The following is a 16,492-nucleotide window of genomic DNA, read 5'->3' on the forward strand; positions in this document are numbered from 1 at the left end:
CCTCCCCTAAGCATGTGCTCAAGTCCCATTGACATCATTGGGACTTGCAGATAGCATTTTCACACATGCGTAATAGGGATGCTTTTCTGAATTAGGGCCTTAGTTTGTAAGTTCCTTGGGTGCAGTGACAGTGTTTCATTGCTTTAGGAAGTGCCTACCATACTTTTGGATGGTATTAAAATAATAATTAGAACAACATAAAACTGGGCTATTGCATTGTACCCAGTTTCTTAAAGTTTTCTAAACACTCACTACTAAATATTATGTTTTGTTACTATTATTACAGCTTACATTCCTACTCCAATTTATTTTGGGGCTGTTATTGACACCACGTGCATGCTTTGGCAACAGGATTGTGGTGTGCAAGGATCTTGTTGGGAATACGATGTAACTTCATTTCGCTTCGTTTACTTTGGATTGGCAGCTGGTCTCAAATTTGTGGGATTCTTTTTTATTTTTCTGGCCTGGTATTCCGTTAAATATAAAGAAGATCAGCTACAGAGGCAAAGATGGAGGGCCTCACCTGTAAACACAGTGAGCGAGATGGTTGGCAATGCTGGACCTCAACAAAACTATGCACGGACTCGATCCTGCCCTACTTTCAGTGCTCGGGGGGAGCACGCTGAAGACGTCTGTCTGGCACAAGGAATGAATTACATAGCCCAGACATATCCTGGCCCCTTTTCAGAAGCAATAAATTCCGCAACTGAAAGTGCATTGGAAGAAGTCACTGCTGAAATATAGACCCCCAGGCTTGAAAATGTAAAATTCAGTTTTGTTGGTTGATTTAAATATGGCGCCTTGTGAAACACCCGTGCCTTCTTTTTTAATCTACATATCACATGATAAACCAACAAAATTTAAAGCAAACATCAATAGCATACTTGAGGGCTGGATACCTCAAAGTGACCCAAGTTCTTATTTCTCCCTTCCAGATAATGGAGTTTTAAAAATTTGTGTTTGTAATTACTTCGGGTGTGTCCATTAAATGTCCCTGCTCTGATCTAGTGTCAAAATAAGGGTGAGGTATTCTAAATGGCAGAAATCAACAGAAGGGTGACAGAAATGCGTATCATTGATGCCAAGACTTTAAGAAAATGTTTAAAGGGATCATCAATTTTGCATCCCCGAATCATGGTTCATAAAGATGAGTAATTACTGTGAGTTCTGCTACAAAGCACAACTGAGCGTGTCTAAACTATGCAATTTATCTGGATAATTGTTGATGCAGCATGTTAATTTTGCTTTCAAAGTCTTTCTTTAATCCAACTGAACTTGAATGGGGCTATTTTAAGACAGATATAAGATTTAAAAATGGACATAACTGTTTAAAGTACTGTTGAGAACATTTTAAGCCATAGAAAAGTTATATAGCAGGTAAAGTTTTCAAATTCGAAGACATCATATCCTTATCCTATTAAAATGTACATTTATTTTAATTTGATAAGATGTAGTATTATTCAGTCTAGTACACAGGGTATGAAAGTATAACTCAGTGTGAAAAATGACAGTATTAATTTGTAATAACATTAAGACATGATAATCATACCCATAGACTAGAGACTATAACAAGTAGATGCATATTTCTGTAACTACCTCTGCAGTTATCTGCTATAGGTGGCTACGACTAACTTCAAATCCATGCTTTTCTCAGAAAACACAGTATCCAGGTTTAGTTTGCCAGGAACTGCTTGGCTGTCCTTAGGAAATGCTTGGCTATCTTTTGCAAATGCATGCAGATCTTTTTAAACAAATTGTTCTGGTTTTCCACTAAGTGAAAATACCCAGAGAGTTTGGATAGCTGCATTTTGGGACTGCACTGTTACCATTCCGCACAGACCTCAAACTGAATGCAAAGGGGAGTTTGCTCCACATCTGCCCCCACCCCCATCTTCATTTAAAGCTCTCTGTGAGGTGTGGGGGAAATGGAAGAGTCAGCTGACCCCTTCCAGCGGAAGATTTAGGCACAGAAGGCACCTCCATTCCAGGACCCACACGGCATGTTCTGGCATTTGATTATTCAAAACAGTTTAGTGAGTTTTCCCACTAGATTGAATCTTCAAGAGACTGTTTCTTTTTTATCTGCTTCCTGTACTAATTCCTCATCCACAGTCTTAAACTGAGGGCATTACAACTGGCCGTTGCTGACATTTAGTGATATGTTAGGTGGAAGGTTGCGATAAGAAGCCAGTGTTGTATTCTACTTGCAGGTGCATGTCTCAGAGCATTTGGGAATAGAGGAGGGGATCTTGTCTTTTGTGAAATTTGGTTGGTGAAAAGCACGTGAGTAGAAGCCCTGATACATACAGTAGAAAGAATTATTTCTAAATAGATATAAACAATTTTGATGAGGGTTCAGGAATTTCAGAGGAATTTTTTTTAAAGTTACAACTAGAACAAATTGACTAAGTCAGATAGGACCAAATCCTGTTTCAATTAAGGGTAATGGCAAAATCTCCATGGGCTTCAGTAGTCTCAGGATTTGGTATGTAGAGTATAGATTTTCCTCTCTTGTCAGCTTCCTCCTCCTCTGACTGGCATCTGAAGTTACTCACCATGCTGGCATCAGATCCTGGTTGAAATGTTGCCTCCATTTATTCCAGAATGTCTTGATTAGTTTATGACTCTTGAGCCTCTAATGACCATCTATCTCTGTGGGTGAAAATGTACAGAAAACTGTTACATTGCTCATCATGTAGTATCAGTGACTTTAAATAGCAGTGCAGTACTTTAGGAACCTACGATATAGGACTGGAAAAGACCTCCTGGGTCATCAAGTCCACTCTCCTGCTATTGCAGGCATCACCATAATATAATCCCATTCATAAACTCCACCTTTAAAACTAGTTAGGATTCTTACCCCACTACTGGTATCCAGTGGCTGTTTCAAACCTCACTCCTCTGGTGGTTAGAAACCTTGTGCTTTCTAGCATAAATGTATTCATGGCCATTAATACCCATTTGTTCTTGTGCCCTTTAGCTTAGATAGCGCTTCTCCCTTAATTCACCTCTTGTTATTCTTTGGATATTAATATTTAATTTGAGCCTTATTTAATTTTTAGAATAGTCCAGTTCAGACTACAAATAAGGTACATTTTTAACAGTGAGGGTAATTAACAACTTACCTAGGGATGTGGTGGATTTGCTGTCACTAGAAGTCTTTTAATCAAGACTGGATGGCTTTCTAAAAGATATGCTCTAGCTCAGCCAAAAGTTACAGGCTTGATGCAGGAGCCACTTGGTGAAATTCTCTGGCCTGTGTTATACAGGAGGTCAGACTAGATGATCACAGTGGTCCCTTCTGGCCTTAAAATCTATGAGTTTTGATTAATTTAATAGCATAGGGTCAGATCCGACCAATAATGTGTTTTTCAGTATTCAGTGTGCTGTTGGAGCACGGTGTAGTGTCCTCTCTGCTCCCACTGACGTTAGTGACCACAGAGACTGGGCAGCACCTTGCAAGTGGTATTGGGCTCCTTGCTAGAGTAAAACTGGGGTGAGGCAATGGTGAACCAGGCCCAATGTCTCCTATTGTAGAGTTTTGGGGGTCAGACCCTCAGCTGCTCTAAGGTGATGTAGCTCCATTGAAGTCATTTACATCAGCCTATTATTATTAAAGAGGATCCTATAACTTCTAAAAGCTGGAAACTTAAGAAAAACTAAAGTGTTTAAAAACCAGCTGAATAAGTGGGAGTCAAAGCGACATTATCAGGTTCTTATTTAGAGTTTGTATTCTATTTCCTCTCCAGTTTGTAATGCTGTCTTTAAAATTCGACAGAGAATACTTTCCTCCCAAGTTTACCCTGGTCCATTTCCAAGAGTTTATTTATTTCTAATGGAGTTAGAGTCATTTTAACACTGATCTGCTACTTGGTGCACCAGCATTGCAAATAATAAATTTAAGCCTATTCACGTCAGGTAGGTAGAACTCCCACTGTGGGAGATTTGCCTGAGAGGAATGCAGGATTGATTTCCATGTTCGAGAAGAGTGTCTGAGTTAACCTACCAGGTTACAACACTTAAGGTACTTTACCTGTTGGGCTTGAACTGCTTCACATTGTCCCTTTAAAATGTTCAGAATTGGACAGTCCACTTCATTGGCTTCATTTTTCAATGGGAAATAAGAGTTTTTCATGCCCTTTAGCAATTTGTAATGGTTAAATATAAACATTTCCATAGACTAGATTGTACACATACAGGTAGACAGCCAACATTTCTGTAAATATATACTGTGACTAAGTGTAGCTAGTAATATGAATCATCATATTGCAAACACCTACAAGCCTCTCATTATACAGATAAGCTGTTTTCTGTTAATTTACAGGTCACCTTATAAATGAAGATGGGTCTGACCCTTCAAATTCAGACCTCAGTCGATACTGTCCCAAAATGTGGGGGTTATTGAATTTAGGCTCTTTAGTTCAGGCTGATCTCTACTTTTAAGATCACTGTATAATCAGTTGTTTGTATTGTATTATTGTTTTTCCCACACTTCAACCAACTTGTCACCAGATTTCCTGTTACAAGCTACTGTTCATGTGATGGGATGGGTAAAAAGACTCTGTGTTCGAGGATGCCTGAAAAAAGAAGTGTCCAAAATGTTTCTCAGTTCTCGGAAGAATGAAGACCCTTCTGTCTAACATCCTTGATCTGCTCTGGATGAATAGCTAAAGCATGTCATGGTGCTAGTTGTTATTGAAGTATTTTATGAGGCATGTTCACCATGACTTAACTGACATTCAAAATATTTCATTTATGGAACGGCATGTGCTTTCATTTTGAAAATCTGGAAATGTTCCTGCAAAGATCATAATTACCAGTGGGCCAAATCCTACAGTCCTTACTTAGTCTTTCAGTGGGAATATTGCTTGCACTACAGGATTTGGTTTAGCATTAACAACAACAGTACTAATGTAAAACTATAGAACCTGTAGAAACGTAGTGTATGACTAATTTCCAGTAGAACATTACCTGTTCTAACATACCTTTATGGAGTACTGCTAAGCAGTTGTTCAAAGTAAGGTTTCTGTGAACTAAAAGATTGGGACAAATTCTGGGGATCCTTAACTAAGCAAAATTCCTACTGCAGTCAATGAGAATTTAAACTAAAATTAAGGTACCTGAATTTGTCCCATTAATAATATTCCTCTATAAACTACCACAATGAAGAGCCAAAGTCAAGGGCCCAATTCAGCCAGCTGAAATTCACTCCAGGTATTTTGTCATTTGTTTCTGTGGAGACAGAATTTGGCCTGTTGGTTTTGACCTTTGAAAGGTAATACCTTTTCTGTCTTACTGTGTGTGGACTTAACTGGGCTAGGGATCAACGGGGATCATTGAGCCGACTTATCAAGATGTGCGCCTGAGAGCAAGGCGACCGAAATTTTACCTTCTGGAAGAAAACATTTTTAAAAACAAAAATTATCGCAGAGCTGTATTAAACCAAAAAGTTATACAGAAACATATAAACTCAGTTTTTGTGCAGAAATGCAAGTTGAAATCACTGTTATAGTGGGCATTCCTCATAAAGGTCTGCTCCTCTCTCCACTGGAGTAAATGGGAGTTTTGCCATTGACTTCAATAGGAGCTGACCCAAAATGCATACCTCTCCCCCTCCAAAAAATCTGGGTAGTGGCTTAGGAGCATGGAATGGGCACACTGGCCTGTAATTGTTTAGTTTAACAAAGTGTTATATTGAATAAACTGGTGTTAGGTCATTTGTAGTGTGTGTATATGAGTGTGTGTGATAAAAGAGAGGGACTAATTGTTAGGTGCATTTGTTTTTACCTACCTTAAGGTCCTTTTATTGATATTTCTCAGCAGAACTTAGAATAATGTTCATGATGTATAACACACTGTGGTTAATGACATTTATTGTCAACATCTATTGTAAACGTGTTTACAAGCAAACCCTTGAATACTTGATATTTGAAAATAAAAATAGCATATCAAGCGTGTTTTCTTTATGACAAAAAAAAATCACTTTTGTGTGTGTGTGTGTGAGCTGGTGTGCAGGGCTGTGCACACCAGTTGATTACGGAAGATCTGGATTCAGTTAAGGCCCACTTATATGCATATTGGAATCAATGCAGGTCCATCCATTGATTTCAGTGGACACTGGGATCAGCCTCTTAGGGCCAAATCCTGATCACACGGAAATCAATGACAAAATATCCATTGCCTTCAATAGACTGGGCCCAAAGGAATTGACACAAACAGCGAAGATGATTATTACAGTGCAACATTTTGCTTGGGGGAACAGAGAAAAAAAAGCTTTTTTGAAACGTACTGTAACATACATCTAGCTATGGTTGGCATATGTTTATATTTTTTAAAAATACACCATTTTGTGACAAATCCAATACATTTATAAGAACAATTAAGCCTGAACGTTATGATCAGCCAGCTCTACATACATCTTCTGTCTGGGTATGAGGGTAATGCCCACTATACTGTGAAACTTTGGACTACTTAGCTGTTTTAAGGGGGAAACAGTTGACTATTCCTGAACACAAGAGGCTTTGCTTTCAGGGCTATTAGAGCACAAATTAAAAAATAAAGAGGAAACCCCACCAATATAGGCCTCCATATAAGCACAGATATAAGTGACGCTTGTCATTAGTTGGCAATACTTGTATGGAAATCCTGTTCAGCGTCACAGTGACCCACGCAGAACTTCCAGATCAGAAAAAGAGCAGTGTTTCCCCTAACCAGCTTCAGAACTGAGCCCTCACACTGGGGGAACTGCCACAAAAGGGATAAAAATTCTTCAAATGCTGCTGGAACTTGGCTCCTTTATATGACAGTGCCCCTTTGTTTGGTGTTTGATAAATGGCCCAAAACAACATTTCCGTGAATTCTTGTGGATTCAAGGCTTGATTCTGTCACCCTTGAGAAGTATCTTATTCCCACTGATTTCCAAGAGAACTCACAAAGTCAGGTGCTACTGAAAGCGAGCAAGGGGAGCAGAATCATGCCTCAAGTGTAGAAAGTGGAGTCAGCCTCACGTGCACACGGTGGAAACGAGTTAAATAATTAATTAATATTTTTAATTGCACGGAGGCAGCAGGAAATGATGGAGTCAATATTCATTGGTCACTTTCCATTTCAACTGCAAAGTAAGAGTCCTGCAGTTTAACTTTTTAAATAAATATAAAGAATAGAAAAGAAATTCCATATGGATCCCTTGTAAGTTACTAAGGTCTGAGCCTTTACTAAAACTGTCCTGGATCAATAGATTTTTGCTATCTGGCACTATCAAGGGCATGGTTGCTACTTTAAAAATCAGTAAGATGGGATGATCTTGGCAAAGGCTGAGAGCACTCCAGCATGGTATGCTGAGCAATCCACTCTCTGGCAGGAGTGAGCGTGTACTGCTCTAGAACGACATCTACTGGTTGATCAACAGTAGCTTAACTTGCATCTGATGAAGTGAGCTGTAGCTCACGAAAGCTTATGCTCAAATAAATTGGTTAGTCTCTAAGGTGCCACAAGTCCTCCTTTTCTTTTTGCGAATACAGACTAACACGGCTGTTACTCTGAAACCTGTCAGTAGCTTAACTAAGCTCCTATAAAAGATAGGTCCACCCTCATAACTGGAGAAATGTCATTTGAGGCTACCAGCAAAACTCCTTCTTCACGATGGCATGATGTGGTCCATGCTGCTTAAACTCCCCATTACCAGCCTTGACCAGGATGCAGCCTGAAATGAAGGTTACTCTATATGGGGGAGAGACAAATGTAACTTATAGAGGCCATCACTGGAATGGGTGGGGAAACAAAGGGGCTTGATTCTGCAAACCTTTACTCGTGTGGGCAGCCATTTATCATGCCATTTGTCTCCTTTACTTCAACTGGAGTAAGGGTTTACTGCTTTGGGCACTAGCTACTTTGCAGCATCTCCGGTAGGAAAGATATATTCACAATCACCATGAATAATTTGTAACGACATTTTCTAAGCTTTTTTTCCATTTGTGGCTGGATTCTTAAGACAGTACATGTAATTAAATTAGAATTATTTTAAAAGGGTAAATTTACTATGAAAATGTGATTATGTGGACTTCTCTGAAGCAGGTAGAGTAGAACACCTTTTATTTCAAGAAATATTGCTTCTAGACTTCCCTGAAGCCAGAATTGTTCTATAAAAGTATCACAGAAATATTGTACAAGATTTAAAAAAAAACCACAGTTTTTATCCTAATAACTTGAAATCTATTTACAAATAGCATCATTCATGACCATAAATACGTTTGTTCTGTCATTCAGCCCCTGGCACATACATCAGATACACAGCTAGTTAATTTTAACATAGTCATAGAGTCCATCATAAAGACTGCTTCTTAAAATTATTAAAATCCTACTAAAAGAATCTGCTTTTAAAATAGTTCAACTTAAACACTTAAAGCAAAAGAACAAAATTTTAACCTGCAGTGCTTGCAATAGACTAGAAAGCCCACTAAGCTAAATAACATATAACAAAAGGAACTTTAGTGTGAATTGGAAATGGTGGCAATACATCTGTATGAGGTGATTCTTTTTATTTTATTTATTTGCTACTTATGTAAAAAAAAACTAAGAAAGATATTAAGTTACCAACAGTACAGATTTTCGAAGTCAATTTTGTATTATTCTTTAAAAATATTAAATGTTTGGTAAAATCCAGGAAAAAAAACCTTTAGAACACATTACAACAACAAAAGAGGTCTAGCCGACTACTCTGACCTCATGTATCTAAAATATGTAACTCTAATATGATTTTACCATTCCCTTTAATGCCTTTAAGAAAATATTTTAAAGTCAGAATAATTTCTGAAAACATCAAGCTATTGTCCAGACTAATAAAACCAAAAATGGTGACAAAGCATACTCTACTCATAGAAACCTTTGTAAGGATATCAGCAAAAAAATCGAGAAAAAATCATGGATTTTTAATACTGATGGTATCAATAAGTAGGGAAACAAGCCAATTTTTAAAAAAATCCTCATACAGTGAGCATCCATGAGCTCTACCTTTCTGAAAATACATTTCTGAAAGTCAAGGCAACAAACCATGCAATAGTTTCTGCTAAAATAATATTTGACCAATCTGTTTTCACAATCCGTGCAGTATCTCTTTCTTGTCAACCCATTTTATTATTTCACAATTACATGAAACAATGAGCAAACTAAGAACATGTACATGATCAGATTAATAAATGGTCTTGGAGACAGATTACAAAAGTGCAATATCATTTTACTCAAAAGTGTGACATGAAATTCCAGTGGTTAAAAATAATTTATCAAAAATACATTATGCAGATAGCATGTGTGGACTGAGACATTCATTTATATGGGACAGTTTGGAAACAGAAAAAGTAACTCTAAGGAAATCATTACTAGTCTAGGAAATGTGTGCATCATTGCACTATAAAGTTAACACTGTTTCTTTTTTAATACTGTGGGAACCTAGTTTCTCAATTATGGAAAATTAGTGCGAAAGTATGTGTATATATGAAATAAACACACACACACACACACACACACACACAGAGCGTTGGGCTCATTTCAGCTGCAAAATGTATCCGCAATAAACATGGAATGTCAGTTGTCATGATTACCATTACTAGTTTACTGATCAAAAATAAAGAGAGCCATATGTGGTTTACAATTTGATCTAATTCAAGGAGAGTGGAGATGAGGCACTGCCTTCTACATTTAGGATTTTTGAAGTCTCTCCTTCAAAGTTATGTTCCATCTTGTCCAACATAGTCTCCATTTTCTGAGGCCTAACAGATGGATCCCTGATTGAGACATTTACAGCTTGATGAACAGTGGGTTCATCAGAACTCACAGGAAGGTATATCTGATCTTCAAAAATATCCTCTACTGGGTCACTGTCCTGGTGAGAGTCTTTCTGAAGAATGCTAACTGTCTGTGGAATGAAGCTATGCCCGGACTCCAGCTCTGTCAAACCATTTCCACTTAAATGCATTTCAAAACTGTCTAACTCTTTACCCTCCAACCACTTTTCAGCTTGATGATTTCTCCAGTGTGCAGAATTCAAACTCCTTTTCTCAGGAATATCATTATTTAATTCAAGTTTCCTCACTTGATTTAAAATTACAGTGCTCAAAGCTAGGGTTGCCAAGTCCGTTGGCACGATAGGCTGCAACTCTTCTGCAATCAGACCACTTGAGTCTTCGTCTGACTCGGCAGAGGTCAGTCCTCCCCAGGTAAATGGTAGAGGTGATTCATCCAAGTACCCATTGTTTCGAGCGGTTTTAGTTTTGTCTGTTTTATTTTGCTCAGAGTAACTGTTCAGCAGTGCAAACATTCTATCTAGATCCTTCAAGTAATTAGTCCAGTCATCCAGACTAAGTCTATAGTTGTATCTGTATTCGTACAAACTTTCATTCACACTGTATAAATCTTCCAGTCCTTGCCAGTCGATGTCCTCAGTGAAATTTGGCAGATTAGCCTTCCCATCCATCCCATAATTGTCCCCTGTTAAAAGAAAGAAAAAGGTCTGATGGGAACCACCAACTTAGAAAAGCATGTAAAGCTTCCACGTACATTTCTTTATTATTTAAAAGCACTAACCATTCCTAATGTACTTGGCTAATGAGTATTGCACTCCGCATTTTCCATCATATCAGTAAATCGGCCCTAAAGGCTAAATTCTGATCTTGTGTGTGCACATGACTCCTGCTGAGCACAAAGATACACATTCTGCCTTCAGCTACTCCCGCGTAACCACAGTGAAGTCAGTAGGAGAGCACGGGTGTAACTAAGAACAGACTCTGGTCCAGAGGGAACTTTATGCATACAGCCAAGGCCAAATCTGCCCCCCCGGATACTGCAGATAGAGACAGCGAAATTGCTCCAATATACAAGCAATCCATTGGTCTTTCACAACTGTCACGAGTCCTTTAAAAAAAATGATCCACACTGGAATGGGGAATAAACAAAGCAACAATAAAGTATAAATGGTAGGTAGGTCAATCCTGCAAGCCCTCAGCAAGTAGCTCTTCCATGAAGCGAATAGGAATTTGATGCATGGATATTTGGTGCATCTTGTAAGAGCTACCACTTCAAACTGATTGGCTGAATTCTTCCTTCAGATACACAAGAGGAAATTCTCTTTAATAAACAGCAGTTATAAATAGGCTTGGAAGGATGCGATTTTTAAAAAAATCTGTAAATGTCCATTTCACCACACACACTGATGAAAAAAATACTAATCAAAATTCACAGTGAGGCAATGTAACAAAAGTACTGCTTGAGACCTTATTAGCGATTGATTCAAGGATATTTGCTTTGTATATTTTGATATGTGATGTTGATAGTTTGTGCTTTAAGTGTTATAAAACTTTAACTTTTTGAATCTCAAAGACATGGTCTTTAAATAATTATTGGGTTGTACCCCCTCCCCCTGTAATTTCCCTCAACTATGAACATATAAAATCAATAAAATTAAAAAAAATCCATAAAACATCAATATTATTCATCCATATTATTAAAAAAATAGAATTCTGCCAAGGCAAGTTATAAGGGATTTTTTTTTAAATTTTATTTTGTAAGCATGAATCTCAGTTGACAAGGGCACACAGATGAAAAGGCTTTGTAAAAGCTCTTCAGGTGAATTCAGTTATAAGACTAAGCAATTTTAAACCAGTAACTCATTTTGTGAAAAAGTATGCAGCATATAAGTTTATAGGTACAGCAGTTTAAAGCTTCTTTTAAAATTTAAAATCTATATTGCAATGTCTCTTTTTTTTGGTTTGTTTTTTTAAATGTTGATGGGAGAAGCCCTCCTGTTGATACAGCACTGCCAAGTCAGGGGTTAGGTTGGTATAATTGTGTCACACAGTGGTGTACATTTTTCACACCCCCTGAGCAATGTAGTTATACTGACGTAAATTTATAGTGTAGATCTGGTCTAAGACGACGCTTTGGCCAGTAATGCAGGTCTGATACTGCACTCTTTGCCAGAAAACCATGAACATCCTCAGACCCTTGCCTAGGAAAGGAGTGTCGTCACAAGTCCATAAACAGCAAGTCAGCTGGATTTTATGTTAGCTCATCCAAGAAAAAAAAGAAGACAAAACATTAAGGAAACCTCTCTCTGAAAGTATTTGATGTGATCAAAGTCCCCAAAATACATGCTGTAAAATGTACTACCCAAAGTGAGTGCAAAGTAGCATGAAATTTGTTTTATAACATGTAACATCCCTTATTGATGGGAACCTTAAACTCATTATATTTACTAAAAGGGCTCTGTTAAGCTCTGTGGTTTAGCCCAGAAGAAAGAATACAGAAAAAGATAAAACAGACAATGGAAAATTCTTCCAAGGAAAGCAATGGAAATGTCCTCACCGGCAAGTTCTAAACAAAATTTAATAATGAATGACTGAAGATGGCTTACAGAAACTCTGATCCTACCACACTGCGGGTGGGATGGCCTAGATAACATTTTAGAAGTTCATTATAACAACATATATAATCCAGTAGTTTTATTTAATAGTTTTAATCCATATTGGATCCTCCATGCCACTAATGGATCCTTAGTCAATTTATTTCTTCTACTTTAACTTGCCCTCTCTGTTATTCACAGGGCTAAAGTTGGTATGTTATTCGTGGCGCCAACTCCTCATGGACGGTTCCCTCTTCCTTATTCAAAGACCAAAATTATTTAAAAATATATCAGTGTAAGATTCAATTTTTATAAATTCCATCAAATTAATGTATTGAATGTGATAAAATTTAAATGACTAAGCACTTCATTATTAATTAATTAAATGAAATAAGAAATTGGGTTTTGACTGGTTGTACATGACAAAAGAAGTCTCAGGTCACCCCAAGTGACTCACCCTTGTGACAAGATTGTTCTGAAGGAGTTGGGACATGCTACTCTAACACAAAGCTTTGTTCTTGTGCAATTTGCTGTGGAATGTCCCCAGACCCACTTCCATATTGTGGATGAAGCTTTGATAAGCAAGTGATTTTTGAGCGGCTGTACATGACAAAATAAATCTCAGCTCACCCCAAGTGACACGTCCCTCTTCTGAAGTAGTTGGGACATTGCCACTAGCTGAGCCAAACTTCTGTTCCTGTGCAACATGCTGCATCATGTCACGCCCCCTTTCCATTTCCATGTTGTACATAGGGCTTGAATAAGGAGCTGGGTTTTGACTTGTTGGATGTGACAAAAGTAGTTTCAGATCACCACAAGTGGCATGGCTCTGTGACCATCAGGTTTTTCTGAAGGACCTGGACATGCCAACTCCCCAGACCAACAGGTGACATGTCCCTTTGACTGGTATTTCATTGTGAAGAGATGAGGATATGCCACTTCCAGTGGTGAACCTTTACTTCTGGTCTGACAAACACATTACCCCAACTTTTGTGTGTTCTTTGTTAGTAAACATACAATCACGCATGTAAAAATCATCAAAAGTCAATATTCAGCCAACTTGTTGCAAACCCAGCTGGAATGTTTTCACAGAGATTATATGGTAGTCACAAATTAAGAAGTCTTTAGGAACTTTGGTTTGTTGTTCGATGAATTAAGAAAAGAAAAAATGAGTAAATGTATTGAAATTTGTTTAATTGTGTTACTGATATAAATCTTTTGTTAAGATTAGTAGGGTGTCTTTTGTTCATTACACAACAAAAATATGAAGACACTGCTTGGGCACAGTCGGCTCCCCAATAATCATGTTTATTAACTATATGCAAACGTACAAGGCTTAGCATAGTGCACTCTGCAGCTCTGAGTGGTTTCTGGTGGCTTCTGAAATACAGAAAACAGTAAACACCACTAGCGTGCTTATAAGAATACTATCTGATTTCTGTATTGAACCAACTAGTGCTTTTAGTGTTGGTGTGAGATTCATACAGCATAAATGCGACATGGTACACTTACATGGAATTTGGAGAATTCTGTCTGTGGTTAAAATATCTCCACCGCCTTTTCTTTTTAATCCCAAAATTCTACCATACTGTAGTAATGTGAGACCTGAGTTTGGCCAAGTTTGTGGAAACATACAAAATGGTTGCCGGTGTTGTATAACCCAACACTTTCGCTTTAATAAACTCTACTGTTTATGCAAGTAATTCTGATGACTTCTATAGAATTAAGCCATAGTTGAAATGTTATTTTAAATACTAATGCTATATTCAGTGTACTTGGAAAAGAGCTACAGCAAGGGACCATGAAGGATTTGGGTGAGGGGGGGCAGGGGCATTTTCATTTTTATCTGAACAGTCAGTGAATGATATTTGAAAAGACGCAGGTAACTCTTTAAGCCACATCCACCAAACTGCATCTTGTTTTCTTTCAAGTAATTTGCTGTCAGCACAGAAATTTCTGATGGAAATAGCCAAAAGTAAATTCTGAATCTTTCTGTGATCAGACTTAACTGCAAGTGTAATGAGTAAGAGTCACCATTCATGAAATGGCATGTACTCACTTGATAATCTATCGCAAAAATGCAGCCGATGAAGTGAGCTGTAGCTCCCGAAAGCTTATGCTCAAATAAATTGGTTAGTCTCTAAGGTGCCTCAAGTCCTCCTTTTCTTTTTGCGAATACAGACTAACACGGCTGCTACTCTGAAACCTGATAATCTATTTCACTTTGACTCTGCTATTGGAAAACAAGGAAAGAAGTTGCTATTTATTATAATACAAATATTTCACTGAATTGAGCAGCTGTTGCTGTTAGTGCTGGTGAAACCTATATTTAAGCATTCCTGTGGATTTGTGCGATAAGACCTGATTTTGCACAGAAGGGAAGTTCCCTCACAAAACGCTGCACATAATTGCTGCAGAATTGGGTGCTGCTTGACTCCCCACAAGAAGGTTTTTACAGTCTGTAATCTTGATACAACCAGCTGCTGCACCAAACATCCACATGGAGAGGAAAATGAGATTCAGAGATTTTCAGGCCAGAAAGGACCATCAGATCAGCCAACCTCATCTCCAGCACAGCACACAGAATTTCATCCAGTTACCCTGTACTAAGCCCAGTAACCATATGTGCTTGACTAAAATATATCTTGTAGAATGGCATCCACTCGTGATTTAAAGACATACATAGATGGAGAATACACCACTTCCGTTGGCAGTTTGTTCCAATTTATGCCTAAATTCTTTATCAACCAAACTGGCAATGTCATCAAAGAATGTTTGTTCAACAAAACCTTTTTTTCATAAAACCATGTTGACTGGAATTAATTATATTCCTATTCTTTAGCAATTATCAGCTTTTCCATTATCTGACTGGGATTGCGGTCAGGCTAACTTGCCTACAGTTACCCAAATCATATCACTTGCACTTTTTGAACATTGGAACAACATTACCACCCTTCCCATCTTGTGGAATATCCCTGGTATTTCAAAAATAAATGGGTTGTCCAAAGATCTCTATAGCCAATTCTTTTTGGACTCTTGGGTTCAAGTTATTAGGGCCTGCTGACAAGCTAGAAAATAGTTAATCAGCCTCATGTGATTTGAATACATCATACTGCTTCATTCCAAATACCAAACAGAAATATTTAATAAATACTCTCTGCATTATTATTAAAAATTTACCATCTCCATCTGGTAATGTGCCTGTACCCCATGCCATTGGTAGGATTTCTTTAGTTCCTAATATTCTTAAAAATTTCCCAACTGTAGTCCTTAGCCCTGCTAGTCATGGATTTTTCCCTGATGTCTTTAGCTTCCCTTATCAATTTTCATAACTTCTAATATATATTGAGTGCTATTTTCCCCTTTTCCTTATATCATACATTGTTTGTTTTTTAGTTTCTAATTGCTGCCTCCACTTCAACACTGAATCGGGATGGACTTTTAACCAAAGCTGTCCTCTCTTGAATGTGGAAGTATGGTTGTTTGTCCATCTAAAACTCTTCTTCAAGAACTCCCAATTTTCAATCACATTTTTCTGCCTAATTTTTTTCTCCCAATCAATTTCACTCATAATTTTCCTTAGCTGGGGAGATTAGTCCTCTTGAGCACTAAGTATATATGTGACTGGTTGGGACTTTTTGCCCATATTAAATGTAATCAGGTCATGAGCACTAGTCCTTAGGCAACCTCCACCATCCAGGTTAGTGATTAATTTATCTTCATCTGTCATAATGAGGATGAAAATAGAGTTACTTCATGTTGAGTGCAATACCTTTTGTGTTATAAAATTATTTACAATTTTTAATAACTGGAATGATGTTTTATTAGTGGCTTCATGAGACCTCCAGAATATGTTTCCCAAATTGAACACCCCAAGAACAGCACTATTTCTGTCAACACATTAAGCATCTGTCAGTAAGGAGTAACTCGTCTTGTTCTCTGGTTGGATTTGGCAGACTGTAGCAGACCCCCACCACACCCTGCCCGGGGCTTTGTTAATTAGCATAATGAGCCGAATGCATTCTCGGTCCTGTGGGTCTAAGTTATCAATAACTCTAAAACAGGTAGTCGTGTTTTTTATGTAGTGTGCCACCTCTCCAC

General features: G+C 37.8%; 2 protein-coding genes across 10 annotated transcripts in view; one reads left to right on the forward strand and one right to left on the reverse strand.

The window, feature by feature from the left end:
* Positions 1-4,655, forward strand: part of SLCO5A1 (solute carrier organic anion transporter family member 5A1) — a 121,956-nt gene extending 117,301 nt beyond the window's left edge. Inside the window, exon 10 of one of the 2 annotated variants that reach the window (XM_074944262.1) lies at positions 287-4,655. In XM_074944262.1, coding sequence (XP_074800363.1) covers positions 287-744 — 458 coding nt within the window. In that variant the 3' untranslated portion in view covers positions 745-4,655. The remainder of the gene's footprint in view (positions 1-286) is intronic. The other variant, XM_074944263.1, reaches the window with a different exon arrangement.
* The window catches only part of SULF1 (sulfatase 1), a 178,097-nt gene continuing 164,133 nt past the window's right edge, over positions 2,529-16,492 (reverse strand). For 6 of the 8 annotated variants that reach the window (XM_074944257.1, XM_074944254.1, XM_074944256.1 and 3 more), the window contains one exon: positions 8,254-10,482. In XM_074944257.1, the coding sequence (XP_074800358.1) occupies positions 9,653-10,482 (830 nt within the window). In that variant the 3' untranslated portion in view covers positions 8,254-9,652. Of the gene's footprint in view, positions 2,653-8,253; positions 10,483-16,492 lie in introns of those variants that run through there. The other 2 variants (XM_074944260.1, XM_074944261.1) reach the window with 2 other exon arrangements.

Source organism: Natator depressus, chromosome 2 (assembly GCF_965152275.1).
Source record: "Natator depressus isolate rNatDep1 chromosome 2, rNatDep2.hap1, whole genome shotgun sequence".
Lineage (NCBI taxonomy): Eukaryota > Metazoa > Chordata > Testudines > Cheloniidae > Natator > Natator depressus.